Raw genomic sequence first — 21,712 nt, 5'->3', positions numbered from 1 at the left:
ATATCTCTATAGATATAGATATGCACAAGCTTTGCATAGCATAGGAAAAGGTTAACACCCTGTGATATTTGTTTTGCTGACAATGTCCCTGTTCAGAAAATTTCACCTCACTTTCTGTCCCTGTGACCATTGGATTTTGTGGCTTGTTTGAGAAACAAGGATTGGTGATAAAGCTTCAGCTGAGATGCTTTTCCCCCATGACAACTCTTTCAGAAGTGAGTTTCCCTTCCTAAGGGTAGATTTTTCTCACTTCTTGTTGTCTCACCACATTCTTAACTATGAGTCAGATGTTTGTAACTTGGGGACTGCCTGTACTCAGATATGGCATGTTTCTGTGCAATGCAAGTGATACATAATACATTTCGGTTGTGGTCCTCTTGAGCCAATCAAATGGAGACAGTGCATTCAATCCAGTGGCAAATGCTGAGGCCCCATCTAGATGCTCATATAATGCCGTTTCAAACGGCATTATATGGTCAATGTAGACTCATGTAATGCAGTTCAAAGCACTTAAATGGCACCAAATAAGTACACTGACCATATAATGCAGTTTCAAACAATGCAATGTAGATGGGGGCTGAGGACCCTTCCACAAAACCCTATAACCCAGAATATCAAGGCAGAATATCTCACAATATCTGCTTTGAACTGCGTTATCTGAGTCCACACTCAGATAATGTGGGATTTTCCGCCTTGGCATTCTGGGATATAGGGTTGTATGGAAGGGCCCTGAGTCAACATGTAAATCAACTCAGTGGATTTAATTGTTCCACTGTCAGCACTATAGATTTAGGACAATGTTTACATGCAGTAACAATGGTCTCAGATGTGTAAAATGTGTAAAATTAGTATTATACATTAGACCAGTGGTTCTTAACCTGTGGGTCCCCAGATGTTTTGGTCTTCAACTCCCAGAAATCCTAACAGCAGGTAAACTGTTGGGACTTCTGGGAGTTGTAGAACAAAACACCTGAGGACCCACAGATTGAGAACCACTACACTGGATCCTCTATCTTCACAAGGATTAGGACTGCAGAATCCTTGCAGAGATGGAAAAAACCCCACTTGTTTAATATGAGAGTGCAGTTTTCTAGGAATCTCTAGATCCTCCAGTGTGATTCTGTGGTCAACTTCCCTCTTCCACTAGCTTCACAGTTCATGAAAGTGTTCAATCTCTGTTATTTGTTACATTCACAGCTTTGAGTGTGATCCTCAACACATTTTAATGTCCACAACACCCCTGTGAGGTAGAGTTGTGCTGAAGGATTATGAGCGGACCAAGGTCACCAGTGTCCTTCTTAATCCAATGTCAGTTTGGAATTGCAAGTCACCAGTCACCCTGTTTTTCTTCTTCCCCATCAGAGAGGAAAATACATTTTTGAGGAGAAGTTGTTTTTACTCCACCCAGAATTTAGAAAGAAGCTGGAGGCGTGATGGGTGGTTGTTTCTAAAGCGGAAATTGCAAAGTACTGAGAAAAGAAAGGAAGCAAGTGAGAAAGCAGAAAAATGGAGCCATGCGACCGACACGAGGTTCATGGTGCATCTATACCAGGCATGGGCAAACTTCGACCCTCCAGGTGTTTTGGACTTTTACTCCCACAATTCCTAACAGCCGGTACACTATTAGGAATTGTGGGAGTTGGGGTCCAAAACATCTGGAGGGCCAAATTTACCTATGCCTGATCTATACTGTAGTTTGACACCACTGACTGAGATGGCTCAATGCTATGGAGCTGTAGTTCTACAGCATCTTCTAAAGCCTTCTCTGCCATAGAGTTCTGGTGCCTCACCACACCACAACTCCCATGATTCCATAGCATTGAGCCAGACCAGTTAAAGTGATGTCAAACTGCATTAAATTGACAGTCTAAATGCCCCGTGACTAAGGAGAGCTGCATTACATTTCTAGGCTTGAAATTATGTGCAGGCTTTAACAAAACCATTCAAGACCTTGGTGGTACAAAGGTTGAATGAAAAGTAATGCCTTCAACTTTGTAAGTCCTCAACAGATGGCAGTATTGGTATGCGTTAGGTACTGGCTTGTTCAGTAGACTCTCCTCTACAGTTCCATTTTGGCAGCAAGCACAATGAGTACCCAGGATGAGAGATCTGTGAGACGCTGTTCTCTCATTCTGGGTAACAGAGTGTCGACTTCTTCTGTGACAGCTTCAGAAAACCTGTTTATCATAGGCAGAAATGTATCCAATTGTCTAGTGATTATGTGGGAAAGTGAATACTGGTAGTTAAAGAGCACATTCTAAGGATTATTTCTGCGTTTGATTTATTACAATATTCCCATCCAAACCCAAGTAACGAAGGTGGAGGCATTACTTTTCATTCAACACTCGTATAAGAGAAGCAAGTTTGTAACTCCATCTTGTCAGTTCACTAATTCAGAGGGAGGTAATATCTCATTGCTCTAGTTTCACATCAGCTCCGTTGAGGCCTCTAGCTGCTGCTGTCATAAACCAATAAATAACAATTAAAGTGACGGAGAGTTAGCAGCTTGAAACTTGCCTGAGTCAAACCAAGCTACTACTTAAGAAAAACAAACTCAACAGCATGAAATATATACTTTCAGGTTAGATCTTTAGCATTAAAACAGCAAGGGAAGGAGGGGGAAATGGGCGTAATAATGATAAAAAAACACAATAATAACGTGTCTTTCAGGGCAAGGGGAGGGAGCCAAAGCACCAAAGAACAGCTACGCGCAGCTTCATCCCCTTTAGGCACATTAATAAGCTGCTTTTCCATGTTGAGCGAAGTTGGAGCACCCCACCTGTCGCCCTGATCAAAGCCAGAGGCCTGCGGGTCAAATGGGCGGCTTGTGGAGCTAATTGTAGGAACACCGAGCTCCAAACGCAACCTCACCACTTCCTTGTGGGCCCCAGGCAGCACGGAGCACCCTCAAATGTCTTTATCCCAGCGGACTAGAGATAGGGAACAAGGAGGCCTTGAACTTGTATTCCTTGGCAAGCAAGGTACGCCCTATCTTTGGGAAGAGTGAGGCAATTGCTCAGAAGCAGCAATGGATGAGCCAGAACAGGATGAGTCTACTTCCCTCTGAACCTCTCAACCTGCATAGCATATGGGGAATAACTTTTTCAAGCTTTGTCTACAAGCGTATGATCCCAAGATATGATCATTTCCATGGCCAAAATTAGCTAAACGTTCCAAAACCTTCTAATTGTACTGATTTGGTAAAAACAGTCTCAATGACTGCATATATTTACTCATGTAAAAGTCTATTGAAAACATGCCAATTTCCCCCAAGGCCTCCCTGTATAGTCCAACATCTCCTTTATGGGCAAGATAAATATTGTATTTTATTCTGTGTATCATAGAATCATAGAGTTGGAAGAGACCTCGTGGGACATCCAGCCCAGCCCCCTACCAAGAAGCAGGAAATTTGCATTCAAAGTACCCCCAACAGATGGCAATCCAGCCTCTGCTTAGAAGCCTCCAAAGGAGCCTCCATCTTGCTTCAGGGCAGAGAGTTCCACTGCTGAACAGTTCTCACAGTCAGGAAGTTCTTCCTAACATTCAGGTGGAATCTCCTTTCCTGTAGTTTGAAGCCATTGCTCTGCATTCTAGTCTCCAGGGCAGCAGAAAACAAGCCTGCTCCTTCCTCTCTATGACTTCCTCTCACATATTTATACATGGCCATCATGTCTTCTTTCAGCCTTCTCTTCTGCAGGCTAAACATGCCCAGTTCTTTAAGCCTCCAAAGAAGAAGCTTCCACCACAGTCCAGGGCAGAGAGTTCCAACGTAACATGTATATTGTTATGTTTTATTATTGTTATAACACTGCCTTGACATTCTCAGATCTAAACAGTTTATAAATATCTACAGACTGATAAACATTCATGGAAGGAATTCCTGTTCATTACTTTTAAAACTCAGAACCGACTCCAAAGCAAGGCAATAGTGACCAAGGCATACTTAGGTTCATCTAGAACAGTGGTTCCCAATCTTTTTTTGACCAGGGACCACTTTGACCAGGGACCATTATCCAACATTAGTACCAAAAGGAGTGGAAATAAAATAAAAATAAAATAAATAAAGAGGAACGAGGTTCACGGACGGATTTTAGTTCTCGCGGTCCACTGCTAGGCCACGGCCCACAGGTTGAGAACCACTGATCTAGAACAACAAGCCTCATTCTCCATTCATTTAAGTAGCACAAATAGTTTTGATATGCACCTCAAACTCACTGCTTTGTTATTAGGAGGAAAGGCCATTAGGCACACATTCACCTGGAAATCTAGTTTGAGACTAACATCCAGAACCCCTCAATGAGCCTAACCAAAGGCTATCCAATCCCAAGGAAAAGTAATGGATTCTGGGCATGTTCACATATTGCTTTCCCCATAATGACAGATTTCTGTATTGGAAAAAGCAAAGCATCCCCAATACCAACACCACTTTTACCTGACTCCATCCAGCCACCTGACAGCAGCATTAAATAGAGCCAGATTACTGTCACAGAAATTTTGCAGGTGGAGGCAATAAGGAGCCCCTTAACCTTGACACATCTCTGAACAGACCATTGTGACATAAGTTGACATAGTAGTCTGTTCAGTCTCTCTTTCTGAATAAATATCTTTGCAAGCTCCCTTGCGTCTTCCAGAGGCTTAAGATTTGCTTGCTTTTGACAAGGGTGCACATACCAGCGGGCCATACAAACAAAAGAACCAAAGGCATATTTCAGCAATTTGCCCTCTGTCCCCTTTCCTAAGTCTCTGATCTCAGGCCACGTTTATCCACATAGAAACCACTTATCCTTGCAACCAAACCTCCTCCGCTGCAAAGGCCCAGCTGGTGACCTCACTGAATTGTTGGCCTGTTGCTGTGGAGACTGTGTAGTCTAAACATAGAGACAGGTTTTTCTGTAGAAAAGTCAGGGAACGCAAAAAGAGACCACCAGCATCACCTGCTGGTCTCTCTGATCACCAGCTGCAAACCCTTCGCCATATGCAAAGAGTCCTTCCCAACCTGAGGCTGGTTCCAACTGTATCAGACTGCAGCAATCATCATCCATAACCAAGTCTTCTGATACATGAGAAATGTGCCAGGGTGAAGAAAGATGGATGGGCCAATGAATATTTCACAGCAAACAAGGGATGCGTATACCTAGGCCAATACAGATATCCCCTTCACAAGCCTCACTGAAGCAAGTGCCTCAAGAAGGCTCTAACTGAAAAGTATTCCGCATACTCTGTTTACATAATCCCCAAACTGGTATACAGTAGAGTCTCTCTATTCAACCTTTGCTCATCCAACTTTCTGTATTATCCAACGCAGTCTGCCTCTTGCCTGGATGAACAGCTGTTTCAATACATTGCAATGCTGTGGTGCTAAATTTGTAAATACAGTAATTACTACATAACGTTACCGTGTATTTACCTGCTTTTTCTGACGATTTATTGTAAAAACATGATGTTTTGGTGTTTAATTAGTAAAATAATAACGTAATTTGACGTTTAATAGACTTTTCTTTAATCCCTCCTTATTATCCAACATTTTCGCTTATCCAACGTTCTGCCGGCCCATTTATGTTGGGTAAGCGAGAGACTACTTCTCTTCCCACAAATCTCTCAGGACCCTTTCACATAATTATGGCACGTTTCAATATTGACTGCCAAGGTTACATTTTGGTGTGGATTATTTGTTCAGTCGCTTCCGACTCTTCAGGACCTCAAGGACCAGCCCACACCAGAGCTCTCTGTCAGCCGTTGTAACCTCCAGATAATTTATGGTTAAGTCAGTCACTTCAAGGATAGCATCCATCCATCTTGTCCTTGGTCGGCCCCTCTTCCTTTTTCCTTCTTTTTTCCCCAGCATCATTATCTTCTCCAAGTTTTCCTGTCTTCTCATGATGTGGCCAAAGTACTTCATCTTTGCCTCTAATATTCTTCCCTCCAGTGTAGTCAGGCTTTATTTCCCGGGGTATGGACTGGTTGGATTTTCTTGTGGTCCAAGGCACTCTCAGAATTTTCCTTTAACACCATAGTTCAAAAGTGTCTATCATCCTTCGCTCAGCCTTCCTTGTGGTCCAGCTCTCGCATCCGCCTTCCAGCTGGAAACTGATGTCCTCACTGCGGGAGAGCATGTGGCTCAAGAATAGGGCTCCACAGCCACCTGCAAACCCACCACCAAGACACTGGACTTGGAGGACCATCATCCTCAAACTGTGAGGGATCGCCTGAATAAGTAAAGTAAGCCATAGGTTACTACAGGGAATACCATTATTTTAACTATGTGATTATATAAGGCACCACTAATCTTGGAAACTAAGCAATGTCACCCCTAGTTAGTCCTTGAATGGGAGATTGCCAAGGAATACTGGGTTATGTAGAGAGACAGTATGGTGCAGTGGCATGAGCATGGGTCTATGACTTTAGAGACCAAGGTATTCATTGGCTGACTTTGGGCAGGTCACACAATGTCAATGCCAGAGTATCCTGTGATAAAGTCACCATCGATCAGAAATGTCTTGAAAGCATACGAGAACAACAGCAACAAGACTATATTTCCTGGCTAAGAATGGGCAAAACCGCCTCTTTATATTAAAAAGTCCTATGAAATGTATGAATTGCCAAGGGTCATCAGGTTCATACATTCACAAATGGCAAATCCCAGGATTCCACAGGATGAAACCATCAGTTAGTGAAATCATAATGCTAGAACTGTACAAGATTAAAGAAGTTTCACTAGACACCAAGAAGCTCTGCTTTTGATAGCAAAGCTGCATCCCTCAAGGATTGGTAAAACAGATAACTGAACTTCTGAATACCTTACACGTGTTGAACTATTATTATTCAGAAGGAATTCTTGAAGTAACTAGTAATAGGCCAGTTCTTAAAAAGGGTTATGCAGTGAAATATTCCAGACATTGAGTTCAAGAGCATTTCTTTCAGAGATAAAAACAATAGTCACAGTTTTTGGTTAGTGGCTTCTTAATGTCAGTTAGAAACTAAGGGCAAGATGGATGGATGGCATCCTTGAAGTGACTGGATTGACCTTGAAGGAGCTGGGGGTGGTGACGGCCGACAGGGGGCTCTGGTGGGGGCTGGTCCATGAGAGTCGAAAATGACTGAACGAATGAACAACAACAAAGAAACTAAGGGGCCATCAGAGAAGTGGAAAGACATCCAGCCAACAGATTTATCAACTCATTCCAGATCATGGCAGGAATCATGCAGTCCTCTGAATCTTATTGGACTGCAAGTCCCAAGAGCCTAGTATAGCCAATGATGACGCATACTGATGCAGCCCAATATTTGGAGGGCAACTTGATCCCCACTTCTCAAAATAGACTTGTCCTTTGTTGCGTTTTGAGGCAGTGATACATCCCCTGAACCCTGAATGCATCTATCACTGTCTCAAATTCTGTAATTCATGGGATGCTTTGAAACCCCTGCAACAGTACAATTGCAAAGATATGATATATCCCACTTTCAAAAATTCTTAAACCACTTTATGTGTTTATTTGGATTGTGTTTCTTTTAATCAACAATTTAAAGGCAGGGTTGTGTTTTGAGTTTTCCGGGATGTATGGCCATGTTCCAGAAGCATTCTCTCGTGACATTTCGTGAGAGAATGCTTCTGGAACATGGCCATACATCTATGGCAGGCATCCTCAGAGGTTGTGAGGTCTGTTGGAAACTAAGAAAATTGGGTTTATATATCTGTGAAATGTACGTAGTGGGAGAAAGAACTCTTGCCTGTTTAGGTAGGTGTGAATGTTTCAATTTGCCACCTTGATTACAATTTAAAGACAGTTTGCATATATCAACCCATTCCAAGAATGTGTGCACTTTGTGTATGAGCCTTAAGGAACTTTATACTGCCAGCAGGCCAAATTTTTGCTAAAGGTAGTACATCCTCCACACACACCCCTCATTTGCCTTGGCCTGGCAAATGAACTCTGCTGTAGGTCCGACCTTAACGTTTAAAAGATCCAATCTTGGATGAATCACCACGATCGGAACTTTGAAACTCTTAAGACTTGGAAAAATGTCAGTGCTTTCATAATTGACAACTCACCTTCCACTTTGTAATCTTGGCCATTGGAAGCTGAGCTGCCTAATGTAATGAGTATCAAATTGGTTTTAATTTAAATATGAATGTTATATAGTACTATATTTATATGGTTATATCTTTGTATGTTTTTATGTCGGTAAGTGCAATGCTTACTATGCTGGAAACCTCTCTGAATCCCCTCAGAGAGATAGAGCAGTATACAAATAAAGGTTTATTATATTTATTATCTCTGCTTCCTCTTGGGTCAACTGTTACCACTTTCCTCCAGAACTCTTATAAAAGCTATAGTTATTCAGAATTAGCTACATACATGTGCATTAACCTTTGTGAACTGCCTGCATTCCCAGAATGGCAAAGAGTGAATATCTTCATACTTCATCTCAGCTGTGTCCTAGATTACACCAACATGATCTCTTTGCTAATATAAAACCCAAATGGGGTTTCTCTCTACACGTTTTCTCCTGCCATGAAACTTTTATGTTTAACTAAGACTAGAGAAAAATTCCAACTGATTTTTAATTTAGGAAGTTAGGGTGTTATTCTCATTACATTGTTCCAATAATCCAGGGGACCCAGTTTGAAGGCATCACCTCACACATCTGAACCCAACAAAAATTCTTAAGCCATTTCTTTTATCACATTTTATTTCAAGCCCTGACCATGCCATTTAATCAAATTCTCAATCCTTCTAGTACTTGATAGACATCTGCCCACCTCGTTTGCAGATTTAATTCTTAAGCCATCTTTTATCACATTTTATTTCAAGCCTTTGACCATGCCATTTAATACATTTTAGTTCTCAATCCTTCCAGTACTCAATAAAGAAATCTGCCCACCTCAAGTTTGCAAATGTTATTTTTGAATTGACACGTTACATTTATTTGGACCATGTTGATTTTGGATCTCTTGTAGCTGGTAATAGCATTTGGTTTTTATGTTGCTTCATCTTCTGACAAGCAACTTATCAGGAAATAGAGAATACTGTCCTACCTTGTGTTCTTTCATCATATCTTACTTATGGAAACCCTAGGGCAATGCTGTCATGAAGTTTTCAGGGCACTTGTTCAAAGGAGGTGGGGTTCCCTTGCCTTCTTCCAAGGCTGTGAGACTTGCTCAAGGTCACCCTCAGCCTATACTAAACGAACTTACTTCTCCTCATTGAGGACTTGAGCAGTGTGGTGTTGAATCCCAACACTGTGGACCTCAGCTTTTGCAGTCATCTGGCACATTACGCCCAAGCAAGGAATAAGGAGATTCAGATGCTACAAAGAAAAATGCCAACTTGTGCCATTGATACAAGGACCCAACTTAAGTTTTTGTAACAGTTCCGTAAGGCAGGACAGGTGCACCAGTCTGGGTAGTGGTTTGAGCACTGGATTAAAACAAATTCAGGGTTTCCTCAGTGTCTCCTGAATGAGTTGAGAATGTATCTTTTTCTTCTCTCTTTCTGATTGGTTGTTTAAAAAGTGTACTTTTCTACAGCAAGTTGTTTTAATCTTGACTCCTGCCTTCTTACACTTTAGTATGGAAAGTATGTGCTGTGTGCTTTGAGATCTCTCTGCTTGTGCACCAGGAGATGCTGTGATTGGTGTTTTATTCCCCCTCTTTAAACCTGAGAAAAGATGAGTGCTAGAGTAGCTTAGACTGTTCTTAAGAAATGCAGTTATTTCTTATTATTGTAAATAAACCTTTTGTGAATTTTTTTACAAGATTGGACTCTGCATGTTTGCCTCCTAAACTCTAAATTCTTTACAGCTACATCACACAGCACTTCACACTCTTGCTAGCTGTGAACTGATGCTCAATGTTCGTATTGTGTTTGTATTTGTAGGCTCTGCTGTATATTTTAGGGTAGTTTTCCCTAACACACACACAAAAAAACAAAAACGACCAGAGAACTCAAGAACATCTGGTGGACAAAAAAGGTTTAAGAAAGGTTCAAGAAATCCAACACCTTGCTGATGTTCATGATGCATGGGGATTCTTTAGTGCCACAAAGGTCATCAACTGACCAAGAAATCATGGCATACACAATTGAATATTCCTGAACAGGAGTCATGTTCAGTCTTCCGTCCTTCACTCACTGGTATACAATCAAATTCAAAAGCATCTGCAAATTTGCTGCACAATTTGTAAGATAGCCCTAACCAAAATAAAATAAAATAAACAACTGATCTTAAAAATTGGCATAAGGTGAACTAGTTAACAGCCAAAATCATAATCAACACCTTGGTATGGATGGTACAAGACAGTCTACTATGTTCTAAATTGTGCAAGACAATACGGGTTTAGGGCAAGTAAGAACATTTGTGGCTGAGGTAAAGCAGATCATCACAATAAAAAGCTATGTGGTATCACTTCCCTCCCATCATTAAAAAGTGTAATTTATTGTTCCTCTCTAAAACACAACCGTTAACTGTTAAGTACAGATCAGCAACTTCAAATGAAAACTATTCATGAACTGCTGATTTCTTTGCTCTGGTTTGCTGTAACAGCAGTTCTCTACTGAAAACTACACAGAATTTTCATCTAGTTCAGTATTAGAATGCTACGACTTTTAGAAACCTGAATCTTTTAACCTCTTCCCGCTATCTTCAAAAGCTGACCACGTTTTCAAGACTGTAACCCATAGATAAAACATATCCAGTGACTTGTTTTGCTACAAGTCCAATCAGTAGAACTGATTACAGAACTGCCATGCTTTCTATATAAGCCGAAGTCGTTATCATAGCTTCAATGAACACACTGATTGCTACAATAGTCCTTTCATTCAAAAACCAAAAGACATAAATGGCATTGATATTTGTAGCTTTATTATTATAAACTACAGGAAAGAAGCACAGCATTCCAGACACTAAGCCGTCTCCTCTTTGGCAATGCGGTCTTTCTTGAGTGGTCCCTGCAAAGAAAATAAAACATGTGAGTTCATACAGCAGATACTACTCACAAAAGAATTCAAAACCATTTAATATTAGCCAGCAAGGGTTTTGTTTATTTTCAACTTTTTTTATGCGTGTCAGGAGCAACTTGAGAAACTGCAAGTCGCTTCTGGTGTGAGAAAATTGGCCGTCTGCAAAGACGTTGCCCAGGGGACGCCCCGATGTTTATTTTACCATCCTTGTGGGAGGCTTCTCTCATGTTCCCGCATGTGGAGCAGGAGCTGACAGAGGGAGCTCAGCCTGCTCTCGCCAGCTTCAAAACACTGACCTGTTGTTTAGTGGTCCTGCCGGCACTAGACTGTAACTCCCTGTGCCATTGGGGGCTTCTACTGATTTCAGTACAAAATGACATCATAAGCCAATTGCTGAAGTCCACTGCCATCTACTGTTCACAATGTTTAGTTCATTGGCAGACCTCTGGCTATGTTTGTGGGTTACAGCTAGACATTTGCTGGTTGCTGGGCCATGTAGAGCACTGGTTAAGATTTAGGTCTCATCAAGCACAATTCCCTCAAAATGCCAAATACTATTGTACTGAACAGACAGGTTTATGCAGAAACAAAACTAAAGCACAATAGGTTACAGGAATGTAATAGAAAAGAAGAAACTTCTTTTAGGAAAACTCACACTTAAGTTCACACTAAGTCTTTCAAAGGCTCAAGTCCCATCCAATCAATACCAATCTCCCAGAGTTTAATTAATCTTGAAAGTAAAACTATATAAAGCTCCTGATGATAGCTCAATATTATTCAATTTACATGCTCATGTGGGGTTTTAATATAGCTGCTCTCACATTATGTGTATTCCTAGGTCTTTGCACTATACAATCTCTAAGAAACATGGGTAATGTTCAAGGGAAGAAAATGTGAGGTTAGAAAACGGTATGGCTTTTCTCTACTAAACCACTAATCCTGAAAAAAAAAACCACTAGTCCTTTTGAAATTTCAAATCTACAGAGGAATATGCAAAGGCACAGGCCTGCTTCCTCATTCTTCCAGGTGGCAAATGCCAGAGAACTGACCCTGCTTCTGCTTCTTTTGCATGCGGTGTAATCTGTTTCGTTAAGCAGTTCAGCTTCAAGGGGGTTGAAAACACACACACTAGAGAAAGGTTATGCTCTTACCATGAAAGCCTTCTTCTCTTCTGCAGTCTGGAAGCGGCCATGACCAAATTTGGAAGTGGTGTCAATGAACTTCAGGGCAATCTTCTCCAGGGCCCGACGCTTGGTCTGCACAAGCAAAGACTGCGGAGAAAGAAGATAGGATTAGAATGAAGTGGACCGGCAAGAGCAAATCCTTAAACTGAAAAGGCTATATGGAGATGGGAACAGAAAAACCAATCACCTAGAAAAGTTTCCACTCTAATACTGCAAATCCTATATCATCCCCTTCAAATTACATGGGGCATCATACTGGGTTGTATAGTAAGTAGCACACAAGGGAGATTAGCACCTGCTAGATTTTTCTACATCTTATAGTTGATTGTTGGCAAGCCTGGCTGCTACTTATCTCATAGACTGACTATATAAGGATTGGCAAAGGTAGCCCACTCTCAGAGTTTATGGAGAAATAGGCCATAAGAAAAATATTGTGCTTCTTCTGAATACAAATCTTCTAACTGTATTTAATGTTATTTGCATTATTTGGCTGTCTAGGAAGACAACTAAGCTGTCTACCCTTGCCAATACCTATTGTATGCTCACCTTGCGCAGAGTGAGAACTCTCTTCTTGGTCCCAACAACACAGCCTTTCAGCATGATGAAATCATTGGTCACTTCACCATAATGGACAAATCCACCCTGTATGGTGAGAATATTATTGTTACAAACTCATTTTCCCCCCAGGACAAAACAAAGGAGAGAACGTTTGATAGTTAAAAATGTAAGAGACAAAAAGGACACAAAAATTCAACTAAATTGATTTTCAAAGCACCTCAATTTAAAAAATGTAAAACAAATTGTACAAGCTGTTAAAAATAATTCTGTGTACAAGGCAGCATTTAATATGGTGCCTTCACTCCTTAATTCTGCTATTTTTGTTCATTACCAACAGAAACCTGGAAAACACTCAGCCAAATATCACATCAGAAGAAATTCATGGCAATCACCAGATGAAAGCACAGGGGTGGGAAATTTATTTATGCTAAAATGAACTGAACTGTTTGGCAACTGTTACAGGTACGGAAGAAGTTTTAATTTTGACTCACCAGAGGGTTAATGCTCTTGTCAGATTGGTCATACTCCGTTGAAGCATTGTTTTTAATTAACTTGCCATCCTTGATTTGATATCCTTGGCCAATTTTGTAAATCTAAACAATTAAAGAACAGAAAGAAAGAGAAGAAAAAAATTATTTGTCATATAAATCATTAAAAAGCTACTCTGATTCACTCCCAACTTTTCTTTAAAGCTCAAAAGGAAAATATTTCCCAAAATTCCTTAATCTTAACCCCGCTGAATGTCAGAAACTGGAGTCCAAGAGACAGGCGATGGGCACAAATTAAAGTTCCAGAAAGCCATGCAAGCATTGCAGGACAACTGATTAACATCCAAATTTAGGAATACTTTTTATAGCTAAGAAGTTACTTTCTGTAGTGTCATCAAGATTTGTTTCATGTTCGCTGGCCACTAACCCACATATAGATAAGATAGCAAAAATGTGTACCTTTCATTTTACAAGCTAGATTTCTTTATCGAATCAGATGGTCTACACTGAAATGCGGCTTTACAGGTGTCAAATGAAGTGTTGCCTAATACCAGACTATTCTGCAAGGAATGCTCACAGCTGGCTGGCTTCCTCTGAAATATAGCCTACACTAAGGAGTAATTCTTAACAGTCCTCACAACCACAAGATACTGGGCAGTAACTTTTACCAAAACCCAGAACATGCCTCCCTTAATTCCAATAAGGAACATATACTGCCAAGCACTCCTTCCTCACCTTCTTATTGATTTCGGTCCTGTGATGGTACCCCTTCTGACCAGCTCGAGCGACAGAGAAGGCCACACGGGCAGGATGCCAGGCCCCAATGCAGGCCACTTTGCGCAGACCCCTGTGAGTCTTACGGGGCAGTTTCTTAGTGTGCCATCGGCTAGTGACACCTAGGAATAAGAAACGACATGCAACAGATTATAAATTACTCAGCACTCCCAATTTATTGACTGTGGAAAAGCTGTTGAAAGACCTTGTGCCTTTGCCAGGAAAGCTTTGGCAGTGAAGTTATTTTCTTACTTTTCTGCACATGAACAGTTTGCATTGAGGTTACCAAATCATGCAACAAATAGACAATTACCACTACTTTGCATTCTACAACTCATTGTTACTGTGTTAAGAGATAAGAATAGTCACACAATAAATTGACCACCTCACTCCTTTGTTGCAAAGCTGGTCTCAGAAGGAAGGCAGCATGGAACGACTCCTCACTGAGTATCAGGCACTGTGCCCAGTGCGTATTCCATGATCTCATCACTGAACAGCTTTTGCTCACTGGACACAAGGTACTACCCCTGATACCAAAAAGCCTCAACAACAATGTGTATAACTGTAGGATAAAATTACCTTTGTATCCCTTGCCCTTGGTGACTCCAATGACATCAATCATTTCATCCTGGCCAAAGACAGTTGACACAGGCACTTGCTGTTCCAACTTTGCTCTGGCCCAATCCACCTTTTCAGCCACTGTGCCACCATTCACCTGGATCTCCATCAGGTGAGATTTCTTTTGACGGAGGGGAAGCATGCGCATCTGAGTGATGAGATCATGGAATAAAAACAAGAAAGTTTTAACTCAATTGCTACTGATATTTTTTTTTCCTGCATCACTTGGACATTTCCAGCATGCTCAACCCAAAGTGAAGAGCATCTCAACATTTTATGCTATTTACTTCCATTTCAATGGCTGGCTTGGAGCTTGTTATGCTGAGTCTTGGGACCCTCAAGTGCAGTATATTTCTAATGATTGCATCAATCATATCTGTAGCACCTTTCTTTTCTAAGAGCTTCATCAACTCCTTAAATGTCTTATTCTTGAGACTCCTTACAAGCAAATTAGTGAGCCCTCCAAATTCGTTGTCATTCCCCATGTTATTAAATGGGTCATGAATACTAAAGTGTGCACATACATGCTGCCTCCACTTAATACTGGGTGTGATCCAGGGATCAAACCACCATAAATATGGCAGGCTCACTTCATGTGGAGGAACAAGTGTCTTGTAAATTATTCAAAACATGGCAAATTCTTCAGAGAAATCCAAATGGATACTGAAGTTAAATGCTGTTATGTTTAGATTCTATACAACATTGAACAACTATGTTTTATAAACCACGGGCAGTAATAAGTTAGCAGTGGGGAAACCAAGAATTTGATAGAAATTGCAAAATCTGGTACTATTACATTTAGTAGAATGGCTGCTACAAGTCTCTTTAGTACTGTATTACTAGAATTTTCCCATTTCTGAGAACACATGGGCAATTTGGAAACTAGGAAACTGATTTTTAAACGATGCCATGATGAAAAGGGCTCGTGGAATGGAAACAATGTTTTTTTATGAAACAATGACATCTAGCAAGTGTTATATTAACATCCAGTTACAATCGGGGTCTAGTAAATTCCAGAGTTTGAAGGAATGAGCCAGTTAGCTGTTTTTAAAATTGGGAAATAAGCAGAAGTGTTTGAAATGTCTTTAAAAGCAGAACACTCAAGTGACACATTTAGGTGCTAGTACATAGAATCATAGAGTTGGAAGAGACCTCATGGGCTACCCAGTCCAACCTCCTGCCAAAAAGCAGGAAAATAGAATTCGAATATCACATCAGAATTCTATGCTAGTACATAGAATCATAGAGTTTTATATAAGGTGAAATATTGCTTATAGATTAAACTGTGCGGTTTAGTAATACATGAGTTAATACATGGAGTTGTGATGTATTACTAGAGAGTAACTTTAGGCAGTTCCTGTGTAAGCCGGATGCTGAAGAACTGATAAAACTAGAATGTGCTAGAATAGAAATGTATGTGGCATTAGCCTTCTGTTACTGATAACTATGGACCCAAGACAGACATAAGCTCTGCCATGTTTGTGAAATTTATTAATCCTGCTACAGACTCACCTGAGTGTGAGCTATGACCCTGATAACCTGGCAATACTTCTTCATGCTGTTGAAATCCTTCTCCAGTTGCTTCTTGCCATCTTCATCCTGCCATTTCTTGCAATACTTAGTAAAGGCCTTCTTCTTGGACTTATGCCTTCAAGGAGGAGCAGACAGTGGGATTGGCAAAGCCCTTCATCAGCCCACCCCAAAAGGTGGTTGAGTGGAAGAAACTGCCACATCGTTAGGTATGGCTCATTGCCGGCTTCAAAGCAGCCTTTCCACCGACAAGCGGAGCCTGGAGCTCATCGAACAATGGCAAGACTGCCAGAGTTGAGCGGAGCTGCCAGAAATTCATCCAACAGGCATTAATATGTGCAGTTCAGTATTGTCATTAAGAGATTGCATTAGAACCCCTCCTCTACCTTTTATTTAAGGCGACATAATATTATCTTACAACCTAACAATATTAATGCTACCTTCTTACTCTAACTATATTAATGAGGGCAACTTTTACACCGTTAGCACCAAGTTAAGAATCCAGGGGGATTTACTAGGGAAAAAAACTTTTCAAATAGACAACTAAGTCATTTTCTACTGTATATAATGTGAGGAAAATTGTTTCCTGGGCCTGGGTTAAGGCTACCCCAGGAAACCCACTGGGAGCTGAAGAGAAAGCAACACTGCACTACTCTACAGTTGCAAACTACATTCAGTACTCGACAATCAGCAACAAGCGCCAAAGGCGATTTCTTTATGTCCGCCCGTCGAGTAAATCATCATTTGTAGTGTTAATATAACTAAGTGTGTAACTTCATGCACACACTTAAATATGCACAGCATAGCTTTCAGCCTCCAGTTAAATACTCTTACTCTCAATGGACTCAAGTGGTAAGATAACCACTAATCCCTTTCTGAGCCCACCACAAACCATTTGGAGAAAACCCAATTTTCCCAAATAGAAAATATTTAGCACTTTGGTGATCATACCAATTCTTGTAGAAACGACGCTTGCACTCATCACTGATGTGCTCAGCAAACACGGTCCTGAAGGTGCGAAGACCACGGGGAGTTTCCACATAACCCACAATCCCCACTATGACCATGGGAGGAGTCTCCACCACAGTGACGGCCTCAACAACTTCTTTCTTGTTCACCTCTGTGGAATAGGTACGATACAGGTTAATCCGTTAATTCCCTCTATATAAAGGCCACATTAGCACTCTGATGAAAAATCCAAGGGAGTAATTAAGTGGGGGATAGTAAGAGATATCCATGCTTTATTCTGAAATAAAGCAGTTGAAGAAATTCACTCTTTTGCTCCAGTTCATAGGAAATGGCATAGTATGGTATTGTAATGGGGTCAATATCTCCCCAGCTATGAATCAAGTGTACCTTCATTTATTTACTTTTTTCATTTTTAGCATGAGAGACTGGGGAAATATTTTGTCTACCCTTTATTTTTTAACATATTTTATTATGCTATAAACAGAAATCAACAAGCCATATTCTAAGTGTTACAAGGATAAATCAAGTGTACTTTCATACAAAATATTTATTTATAGAAGTTTTACCCCACACTTCAGCTTACAAGATATTAATTTGCATTCAGGCTTACAATCTACATTTATTTATTTGGCATATTTATATCCTGCCGTTATCAACCCTGAAGGGGACTCTGAGCAGCACATATAAAGGTACAATCCAATGCCATACAACACATATCCTGCAAATAAAACAACCGAGGGGCCACCACTGAGAAGACCTTGTCTCTCGTTCCCACCAACAGGACCTGCAAGGGAGGTAGGACCAAGAGCAGGGCCTCCCAAGATCTTAATATCAGAGATGGTTCATAGAGGGAAATACGTCCGGATAGGTACATAAAATAAATAAGATGTAATACACAAGACACAATGTAACTGTATCAATGGCCAGTGGAATGGCACTTGATTACACAGCCACAAGCATGATTAAAAATATGAAACATATTAATTAGTTAAATATGTGTATGACACACATATACATTCCAGAACTTGGCAAATTACTTTTTTAGCTTGCAACTTTTTATAAAACCCAGCTAAATTTTCCCTCCCAACAAACTTTTCTTTATAAGACAATGGCATACATACTAGATCCAGGCCTATCAACTTCACGGACAATATGGGTCATGCCTGCCTTGTATCCAAGAAAGGCAGTGAGGTGGATGGGCTTGCTGGGGTCATCTTTAGGAAAGCTCTTCACTTTGCCTCGATGGCGGCGGCTGCGCTTCCGGGGCAGAAAGCCCAAGGATCCATGCCTGGGAGCAGAAAACTTGCGGTGGGACTGTGGGGAGAGAGAAATATCTTGCTCACTATAAGGTAAGAGCCTTACAAGTTCCAGAATATCATTCAAAAAGAAAAAAAAACACCCTAATGCCTTCCAGATGGTGGAATACATACACCCTCACCCAGCCTTGGTGAGGATGCTGTAGACTGAGACAATGTTTGTACAAACTGTACCAAGTATTTCCCTTTAGAAGGCTAAACTAATTTTATATCAGTGTAAATTCTATTTCCCCCAAACGTTTTAAAACAGTTTAATCTAAGTCTACTAGACTTGCTTGCCTAGTCACAATAGCATCGTGCTACTCAATAAGTCTAACACTCAAGGACACAGAGTAATGTATTCAAATTGCAGGAAAAGAGATTCCACCTAAACCTTAGAAAGAACTTCCTGATGCTAAGAGCTATTCAACAGTGGCCCCTTCTACACTGCATATAAAATCCAGATTCTATGCTTTGAACTGGATTATATGGCAGTGTATACGTACAATGCAGTTCAAAGCAGATAAATGGATTTTTGGGTCATGTAATTTTATTTTACTAGGATGTTTTTATTGCTTTGTCTTAATGTTATGTCTTAAGTTTAATGGTTTTAATTTAGTTTTATGTTAGTGTTTAGTTATTATGACTTTTTTCTTTCTATGTGTATTTTGGCGTTGCATTTCCCCCATTAATATGTTGTAAACCGCCTTGAGCCCCCACCCCCTACCTGACGGGGTGAGAAAGGCAGTATATAAATATAATAATAATAAACTTTATTTGTACCGCCACCATTTCCCCAATGGGGACTTGGAGTGGCTTACATGAGGCCAAGCCCAAACAACAATTACAATAACGACCAAATGCAAACCGAAAACGCAAACAATAAACATCATAATTACATAAACATATGAGTATACAACAGTATAAAATTACAATAAACACAAACACAGTGACAATGGGCGGGCTACATGTAATGGTTAAAAGAACTAATTAAAACTGGTTAAAAACTCATGTGAGATAAAAGAGAAACAAATTATTTGTGGAGGAGGGCTCATTATTTTGGGAGATGTGGAAACGTATAAATATAGTAAGTAAATAACGTGGATTATCTGCTTGATAATTGGGATTATATGGCAGTGTACAAGGGGCCCCAATCTCTGGATGTTTTAAGCAGAGCCTGGATGGCCATCAGTCAGGGGTGATTTGATTGTGTTCCTGCATGGTAAAATGGGGTTGGGTTGGATGGCCCTTTGGATCTCTTCCAACACTATGATTCTAAGTCTCGCTATGAAGCATCCGCCCTCTGCAAGCAGCAATCATCAAGGTAAAAATAAAAATCCTCTTCCTAGTATAAGCAAACAATAGCATTTTAATAGATAAATGCAAGTCTGCTTCTAGAAATAGGAAAAATATAAATACAGGTGTCCAAAAACATGTAAGCGCATGGTCTAGTGAGAATGTATTATTATTATTATTATTATTATTATTATTATTATTATTATTATTATTAAAGTCTGATCACAGAACACTATTCTAAGTTTACAGTCCTTGAGATGTGAAATTACTGTTCTCAATTAATTAGCAGCAATGCCCACTGATGTAGCCAAAAATGAAATACCTAAATTATCTTACATAGTATTTTTTTAAAGAGGTGCAATCGGCCTTTTCCACCCCTGCCGTCCTCTAGTCGGGCAGTCCAACACTTCCCTTTGTGTGTCTTAGGAAGGGCACAACTGAATCCCTCTCACTAGGCCAAGCCCTCCATTCAATAGACCGGGAACTAACTAGGCCCAAGGCCTCTCCCACCGACTGTTACAGAGAAGACCTCTAAATAATTATCAGGGCAGACAAAATGGAAAACCTACAACTGGGAAACCCGGGGTTCTGAGGGGGAAAGCCCAGCCACAGATCCGATGGCAACGGATTTCAAATCCAGTCCCCCCTCAAACCTACCATCTTGCCACCGAGCCGACACAGAAGGGAAGTAAAGCTCCGCGCATGCTCTATTTATCCTCTCACCGCCGGATGTCCTTTACGAAAACCTATCCAGGGAAGGCTTTTGCGCATGCGGCTTTTAAGCCATTCGACCTTGGGAGACACGCGTGGTGTAAGAGCGGACAAAATATCGCGATATCATAGAGACAACGGTGTTTTGGTTGTGTGTTTTTTTAAGCTACGGGTGGACTGGAGGTCCATTTTCGTTAGAAAGCGCAATGTTGAGCTTAGCAGAGATACGAAGGTAAAAATAGACGAATTTTGGAGTATTTTGGAATTTGGGATTCTAGATAAAAGTATGCCAAAACCTATATTATATAGAATTATAGAGTTGGAAGAGACCTCGTGGGCCATCCAGTCCAACCCTCTCCAAGGAGCAGGAAAATCGCATTCAAAGCATTCCCGACAGATGGCCATCTAGCCTCTGTTTAAAAGCCTCAAAAGAAGGAGCCTCCACCACACTTCGGAGCAGAGAGTTCCACTGCTGAACAGCTCTCACAGGAAGTTCTTCCTAATGTTCAGGTGGAATCTCTTTTCCTGTAGTTTGAAGCAATTGTTCCATGTCCTAGTCTCCAGGGCTCCCTCTCCCTATGATTTCCCCTCACATATTTTATACATGGCCATGATGTCTCCTCTCAGCCTTCTCTTCTGAAGGTTACACATTCCCAGCTCTTTAAGCCGCTCCTCATAGGACTTGTTCTCCAGACCCTTGATCATTTTAGTCGTCCTTCTCTGAACACATTCCAGCTTGTCAACATCTCCCTTCAATTACGATTGCCAGAACTGGACACAGTGTGATTCCATGTGTGGTCTGACCAAGTCAGAATAGAGGGGTAGCATGACTTCCCCCGACAGATGGCCATTCAGCCTCTGTTTCAAAACCACTCAGGGGCGGCTCAACCCATTACGCAAAGTAAGCATTTGCAGTATAGTTGGCGGGGACGAGGGACAGGGCCTTCTCGGTGGTGGCCCCTCGGTGGTGGAATGCCCTACCTGTGGACATCAGACAGGCCCCTTCACTGCTGGCGTTCCGGAGGAAGGTCAAGACTTGGCTTTACGAACAAGCATTTGGCTAAATAGTGCAATGGCATACAGGAAGATGGTACAACTGAACATAAGAATTGGTATAAAGGATTATGATTATGGATTCTGATTCTGATTTGTTGCTGAGGCACTGCGATTATGATAATGATTGTTTTTTGATCTTGTATGTTGTGTATAATGTGTTTTAATTACCTTTTTCGATATTGTTGTGATAACCTTTATTATGTAAACCGCCTTGAGTCGCCATTTCGGCTGAGAAAGGCGGTATAGAAGTAAAGCAAATAAATAAATAATTTTAC

General features: G+C 40.8%; 1 protein-coding gene and 1 non-coding gene across 2 annotated transcripts; both read right to left on the bottom strand.

Moving 5' to 3' along the window:
• Positions 1-10,838: 10,838 nt before the first annotated feature.
• On the bottom strand, positions 10,839-20,434 carry RPL3 (ribosomal protein L3). The gene is made up of 10 exons (XM_060777074.2): positions 20,328-20,434; positions 18,201-18,393; positions 17,062-17,230; positions 16,093-16,228; positions 14,542-14,728; positions 13,924-14,084; positions 13,192-13,293; positions 12,689-12,784; positions 12,110-12,229; positions 10,839-10,946 (listed from the first exon to the last, which is right to left on the bottom strand). The coding sequence occupies exons 1-10, from the start codon at positions 20,328-20,330 to the stop codon at positions 10,902-10,904; spliced, it is 1,212 nt and encodes a 403-aa protein (XP_060633057.1). The 5' UTR covers positions 20,331-20,434; the 3' UTR covers positions 10,839-10,901.
• LOC132777410 (small nucleolar RNA U83B) lies at positions 14,367-14,460 on the bottom strand. The gene has a single exon (XR_009631691.1). It is a non-coding gene; the product is annotated as a small nucleolar RNA U83B (small nucleolar RNA).
• Positions 20,435-21,712: the final 1,278 nt, after the last annotated feature.

This window comes from Anolis sagrei, chromosome 5, assembly GCF_037176765.1.
Source record: "Anolis sagrei isolate rAnoSag1 chromosome 5, rAnoSag1.mat, whole genome shotgun sequence".
NCBI lineage: Eukaryota > Metazoa > Chordata > Lepidosauria > Squamata > Dactyloidae > Anolis > Anolis sagrei.
This window is presented reverse-complemented; position numbering and strand designations above follow the sequence as displayed.

Coding starts and splice junctions, on each gene's coding strand:
- RPL3 (XM_060777074.2), bottom strand. Junction 17,231..18,200: donor AGTTGATAGGCCTGGATCTA/GTATGTATGCCA, acceptor CCTATTCCACAG/AGGTGAACAAGAAAGAAGTT. Junction 16,229..17,061: donor CGTCGTTTCTACAAGAATTG/GTATGATCACCA, acceptor TCCTCCTTGAAG/GCATAAGTCCAAGAAGAAGG.